General features: G+C 42.0%; 1 protein-coding gene across 2 annotated transcripts in view; it reads right to left on the bottom strand.

The window, feature by feature from the left end:
* Positions 1 to 5,290: 5,290 nt before the first annotated feature.
* The window catches only part of vps33a (VPS33A core subunit of CORVET and HOPS complexes), a 28,034-nt gene continuing 26,266 nt past the window's right edge, over positions 5,291 to 7,058 (bottom strand). For both annotated transcript variants that reach the window (XM_078554136.1, XM_078554137.1), the window contains exon 13: positions 5,291 to 6,350. In XM_078554136.1, coding sequence (XP_078410262.1) covers positions 6,157 to 6,350 — 194 coding nt within the window. In that variant the 3' untranslated portion in view covers positions 5,291 to 6,156. The remainder of the gene's footprint in view (positions 6,351 to 7,058) is intronic.

The raw sequence follows: 7,058 nt of genomic DNA, 5'->3' as shown, positions 1-7,058 counted from the left end.
CCCTGAAAAACAAGTGAGGACAGTGGTGAGGCACGAATTGTTATTCCATCAATCTTGGATCAAACTGCTCCAGCAACAGGCACATTATCCCTTGCCAACCAAGAGCAAATGGGCCTCTAATCCAATCAGGATTCCCCGCTATCAAATCATTACCTCGTCCACTGCTGTCTCCAGACGGAAACAGGCCATTAACGAGCTGATCAGAAAAGCTATTAGCGGTAATTGCTCCTCTGGGGACAAAGTCCACTCGAGGTTCACTGCTCTCTTGTTTAGTAAAAACAAGTTATTCTGCTTTATAGCATGAAAAGGTCTTGTTCAAAACACATATCACAGAAATGTCCACTTGAAGGAAAACGCACTAGAGATCTATAAACCGATCGAAACAGGACCTAAAACCACACATTACACTTCTTTAGAAAAATGCCAATGTCAGATATGCATTCTACTACAAACCATGTCAACATATCACATATCCCTTGGTTACTTGTGTTCACCCCCTTCTCCATTTCTTTTCTAAAGCTCTCTAGTTGGCCAACAGGAATGCAAGCAGAAAAATACATTTTGTTGGCTTTGGATAGTGAGAAGGTAAAAGGGCGGGTGCTACATCTCTTGTGTTTGCATTGAAAGGTGCTGGGCTGGGGGGGGGTGGGGGGGGCGGTGACTGAGGAGTGGACCAGGGTATCACAGAGGGAACAGTCCCTTCAAAATGCTGAGGAGAGTATGGGGAAGATGTGTTTGGTGATGGCATCATGTTGGAGGTGACGGAAATGATCCATTGGATATGGAGGCTGATGGGGTGGAAGGTGAGGACAAGGGGAACTCTATCGTGGAGGACGACAAAAGAAGACATCTCAGAAATGTTGGTGTGGAAGGTTGCATCATTGAAACAGATGCAGCAGATGGAGGAATTGGGAGAATGGAATGGAATGGCATCTTTACGGGGTATGAAGAAATATAGTCAAGGTAGCTGAAGGAGTTAGTGTGCTTATAATGAATATTAGATGATGCAACCTTCCACACCAGCATTTCTAAGATGTTATCTTTTTTCCTCAACTGAGGAAAAAAGGTTGTCAGGGCCCTCAGTGTCTGCCACATTTCCCACACTTCTGCTCTCAACTTTCCCTCCCAAAACCACGATATGCTCCCCCTCCCCCACCACCCTTGCCATCATCTTCGACCCCATCAGCCTCTGTATTCAACAGATCATTTCCCGCTATTTTCCTTACGTCCAGCATGATTCCACCACCAAACACCTGCCCCTCCCCTGCCAGCAATCCAAAGGGTCCGACCCTTCGTGATACTCTGGTCCACTCTTCAATCATCCCCCCCCCCCCATCAGCCCAGCATCTTTCAATGCAAACACGGGAGATGTGATGCTTACCCTTCTACCTCCTCTCTCCTCACTGTCCAAAGCACCAGGCTGGATAGACTGGATGCAGGGATGATGTTTCCTCTGCCTGGGGGGTCTAGAACAACTGGGCACAATCTCAGGATACATGGTAGGCCATTTAGGACTGAGACAAGGAGAAACTTCTTCATTCAGAAGTTGGTGAACCTGTGGAGTTCTCTATCACAGAAGGCTGTGGAGGCCAAGCCACTGAATATATTTAGGAAGGAAATAGATAGATTTCTAGACACTAAAGGCATCAATGGGTATGGGGAGAGAGTGGGAGTATGGCGTTGAGATAGAGGATCAGCCATGGTCATATTGAATGGCGGAGCAGGCACCAAGGGGCGAATGACCTACTGCTCCTATTTTTCTATGTTTCTCCTTCCAAGGTGAAGCAGTGATATGTGTACTTCTTTCAACCTAATATACTGTACAGTATTCACTGCTCACAACATAGTCTCCTTTATATTTGAGACACCAAACACAGATTGGTTGATCACTTTGCAGAACATTTCCGTTTAGTCTGCAAGCATGACCTCGAACTTCCTGTCATTTTAATTCTCCACCTTGCTCTCATACTGCCATCTGCCCTTGGCCTGCTGCACAGTTCCAGTGAAACTCAATGCAAGTTTGAGGAGGATCAGCACCTCCGGATTCAACAGAGTTCAACAATCTCAGGCCGTGATCTCTGTTCCCCAAGTATTTCCTTTCCACGTTTCACTTTTTCTTTTATTTTCACTCTCAGACCGCAGCACACCTGCTTTAGGCACATGTTTTGTTTCTTTTCTTGCCCATCTCCATTCCTTTAGGTCCTGTAAGATTAATTGTTCTGTCACAGGCTTTCCTTGTCTTTGTCCCACCCAACCCCTTACTCCATTGCTCCAATCCCTTGCTATTACATCTCTAACTTTTCCCAGATCTGATGAAAGGTTAACTCTCCGTTTCTCCCTCCAGATGCGGTCTGACCTGTTGAGTATTTCCAGCATTTTCTGCTTTTATTTCATTCCTATCTAATTTGTCATAGCCAGAGAATCACCTGTCATTGGCTTCTCTTTCTCTTCCTGCCTCTGGCGTCTTCCAAGGATCTACCCTTGGGCCCCTTCTAGTTCTCAGCTACATGCTGCTCCTCAGACATAATTCGAAAACATGGCAGGTTCCACAGGTAGGCTGATGACAACTAGCTCTTCTAAGTCCCTCCACAGCAAATCATCATTTTCATTACAGTTGCACTATAAGCTAAAGGAAGTTTGTGAGGAAAAACATGCCCCAAAAATGTAAATTTTAATTTTGCAGTGCCAAATCACAATTAATAGGTAGGTCAAAAAAAATCATAAAGAAGCTGTAGAGAAGCAAGGGAGGCAAATTTCAGTAAATGGCAGACATGCTAAACAGGTGCTTTGACTCAGTTTTCACAGAGGTGACGTATGTTAGGATTGTAGAAAGTAGATAAAATCAGCAGGACCCAAAGATTTATATACCAGTGAAGCTAGGGGCAGAATTAGGGACTCAAATTTTGATTTTCCAAAATTGTGTGGAAGTTTTGAGAGGAGAAATAAGTTATTACTTTTGTTTAATCAGTATAGCATCCATCCGTCTCAGGAGATGGACTACGCCCAGGGTCTGTGTCATTTCTGGATTAAAACATCGTCTGTTGTGGCTGCAGAGGCCGACTCAAGTGGCGGTCCCTTCTGCAGCTGGCACAAATGAATAATGGCCCGAGGTCCACGGATGTTCTTCCTTCCTCCAGGCTCATTTTTCCAACATTTGGTCATTTATTTTGTCCTCTGCTTTTTCCTCACCCTTCCTGGCTGCTAGTCTCCAGGCACTCCGATCAGCAACGAGGGCTTCCCATGCATCAACTCCGATCCCAGCCCACTTGCAGACATTCTGGTATTGCAAATGTGGGCAACCTGCTGGTCTTGTGCTGATAGCAAGCTCACCGTTGAGCAGGTCTTTGGGCAAACAGTCATCATCCATTCTGTTCACATGTCCCAGCCAGCAGAGTCGCCGCTAATTCGAGGACAAACATGCTGGGAATCCCTGCAGTCCAATGTACTTCTGTGTTTGGCACTGTCCCCTATCAGGAAATTCCCAATGTGTGTGTCAGTTGCAGAGGTGGAAGCTGTTCCAGCTGCTTTTCTTGGCTTGCAAAAGTTGTCCATGTTTCACTATATAAAAGGAGGGTGCTGAGAACACAAGCCTGGTACATGCGGAGTTTTGTATTTTTGGTTAGTTTGCTGTTGACCCACACCGGCCTTCTCAACCTTGACAATGACAGTTGTAGCCTTGGTAATCCTGGTGCTAATTTCAGCATCAAGGGACAAGTTGCTGGTAATTGCTGATCCAAAGTATTTGAAGCTGTCGACAACTCCATAGTGAGGTTGTCAATGTTGATGGAAGGTGGAGTCTTTACATCGTGGCCCATAATCTTGGTCTTCCTGATGCTGATAGTCAGTCCAAAACCCTTGCAGGCCTGAGGGAACCAAACTACAAGCTGTTGGCAGTTGATCCCATACTGCAGTTCACTCGTTTGATCATCACTGTACTAATTGTATGACTTAGCAGTACTCAGGAAAGTCTCTAAACATGGAAATGATAAGCCAGAAAATTATGGGTCTGTTAGATTTAATTCAGTTTTGGTAAACTACTAAAGTCCATATATGCCACAACATCATTAAGTGCTTGAAAAAAATACAAGTTAATTAGGAGCATGAATTTCTAAAGGAGATTATTCTTAGCCAAACTTTCAGAAGCATCATCTGACAAGTCCGGATTAATTCATGTACAATTCTTTGAAGAAATAACAGGATATGGTAGCTGAATTGTTATGGGACTGGACTAGTGGTTAAATATTCAAATCCAAGTGTGGAAAGTTTGTTAAAATAAATTATTCATTCTTGGGATGTGAGCATTGCTAGTGAGGGCAGCATTTATTGCACAGTTCCCAAAAGTCCTTGAGAAAGTGATGAGCCACCTTCTTGTATCACTGCAGTCCATATGGTTTGGGTACTTCCACGGTGCTATTTAGGGACAGAGCTCTGGATTCTGACCCAGTGACAATGAAGGAGTTGCGATACATTTCCAAGTCAGGATGGTGTGTGACTGGAACTTGCAGTGGTGGCGTTCCAATGTGCCTGCTGCCCTTGTCCTTTTAGGTGGTTGAAGTCACAGGTTTGGAAGGCGCTGTTCAAAGGAGCCTTGGTGAGTTGCTATAGTGCATCTTGCTGGATAGTACACACTTCTGCCACTATGCACCAGTGCTGCAGGGAATAAACATTTAAGGTGGTGGAATTAAATTCATAAATTTGGTCTTTTACAGACTGACACCAGAAAATAACCATGAAAATAGCTAGATTCATTATCACTCCTTCAAGGAAGGGAATCTGCAATCTCTGTCCTACTGCAACTGCAGTCGCATATTAATTGTGGTTGACTCCTAATCCCCTCCAGGCAACTAGAGATGGGCAATAAATTGTCTAGGTAAATTATGTGAAGAAAAATGCTGGCATAGACTTGATTGGCCTAGTGGACCGTTTCTATAAAAAAGTGTTGTATACTTCCAATATTATGATGGCCATCACAAAGAATCAACCCATTCTCAAACTGTGCATTGGACTGCTGATTGAGATTTGCCAAACAGTCTTTCATACTAGCCCATAAAGTAAGTTATTTTACTCATGGGGCTCAGGTCATTATTGTTCATTCCTCTTGCAGATGTTTGAGGAAAAAACACAGTATTAGAATGGGAGAAATTACTGCATGCATTTCGCTACTTCAACTGTCCCCAGACAACAAAAACATACTTCACATATGACTTATTTCCTGAAGAATCTTGGCTTTTTCTGCATAAGTGAATTGTAAAATTGATCTACAATGATAAAAAAAGGTGCATAAGCCCAATCATTATTCCAATTTTTTTAATAAAAAGGTACACTTTTGCTGAAAATCATTTCACACCCACAGAATACATGATACAATTTTTCCTGAAACCATGCAACCATTCAATAAATAGAACAGTACATCAAAAGTAAAGCAGAAAATACCAGGGTTTCGAGATTTAGTTTTACTCTCACAGGATAACAAAGCTTTTAACATCATTTTAGATGTGATAAAGAGAAAACAGAAGTCAGAACAGGAGCTTAAGAAGATGACATTTTAACTATGGACTCCATCAGTATAAACAAAGTTTCAAAGCATTATATTTACTAAGATAGCAAAAATGATACACATTCATTGACCCTATTTCCCTCACACTGCCTAGGTTTCCTACACTGCTGCACTTAGCACATCAGTTTCAAAATCAAGCATGTTACTGCACATGTGCCTTGCATGTACTATGCCATGCATTACATATTCTTGAACGAATGTATCAGCACTTCAAGTTTCAGAGGATACCAGAGTGCTTGGAATTTGTGCAAAGCCTGCATCCAAGTTAAATAGATTCACTGGCACAAATGGTTGAGTTCTGCCAATATAGAAACATGTTTCAGGGAGCTGTAATGTGATTTCTGAAGCATCCTGAATTCCTAAGCATTTCAGTTCCAAATGCTACTCTACCATCAAGCGAGCTGAAGAATGACTCAGAAGTGGCAGTGCAGCTGAATGTGAATTTATGCCCACAAGGATTGGTTTTCTGCATCCCATGCCATGCTCAATCCAGTTTCTCAATTGAAACATATAAGTTATACTTATTTTCCAAATGCATCTGGGGTCAATAAACATATAAAAAGTTTATCTGGATTAATATTGTCCATCACATTGTCCTTTTAGAATAGAGATGGTTCTAACTTGTCCATCATAGATTTAATCCAGCTTGATCCATTTATCAGCTTTGTGGTGGCAATAATATATTCTGTACCTCCATCTTCCATCTGGGATAAGAATCTAAGTGCTGCAATTTCAGCATAGGTCACGCCTCCAAGAAAGAACACCAGAGTAACTCGGTTCTCACCCTGTTGGCCTAGAGGTCAGGAGAGAAAAGACACATTTTATAAGCTCTGCAGCCTTCTCAAAAATATAGATTTCATTCTTCATTAGTTTCTTAGTCTGGTCATCCAAGCACATTTTAGATGATGATTTCCCACTTCATTTTCCCTGCAAAAGAGCCATTTAAAATGACAATGGAAAATGTATTTCCTATGGAACAAAACCACATAGCAGAATGCTATTTGTGAAATTCTTCTGTTTGTATATTGAGAACACACACTTGGCAAGAAAATGGTAAAAACTGTTGCAACAAAGAATTGTAATTTTTTCTACAACGATGGTGTGCATTCTGTAGGAAGATACAAGGAACCAAGGAAGGGACACACTGCCCATTATGACTTTGCTAGATGGCTGATTCATTACTTTCAGTTCTCTGAACTCATGGAAGCGCCTTGAAAATAACATGAAGTAGTCCTCAAATGTGAAAATAGAGAAATTTCTGCATTTTACAATGCGATTATAGATTAGTGCAATAAATCCATCTCTGAACCAGCTTTCAGGCAGCTGTGCCTCCAGGAAATTTCACTGTTTCTGTGGCAGTATCGATCAATACACAACTCCTCAGACCTGTTCCTTGTCAGTGTGAAATAGAAACAGCTTTGCAGTAATGCTGAAGTTGTAGTATAAACACATCCTTAAGAGCATATCGATTACTGTATTGTTAAAACTATTTATATATTTC

This window comes from Cetorhinus maximus, chromosome 12, assembly GCF_964194155.1.
Source record: "Cetorhinus maximus chromosome 12, sCetMax3.hap1.1, whole genome shotgun sequence".
NCBI classification, from domain to species: Eukaryota; Metazoa; Chordata; class Chondrichthyes; order Lamniformes; family Cetorhinidae; genus Cetorhinus; species Cetorhinus maximus.
The sequence above is the reverse complement of the archived record's forward strand: the minus strand, read 5'-3'. Positions and strand labels throughout refer to the sequence as shown.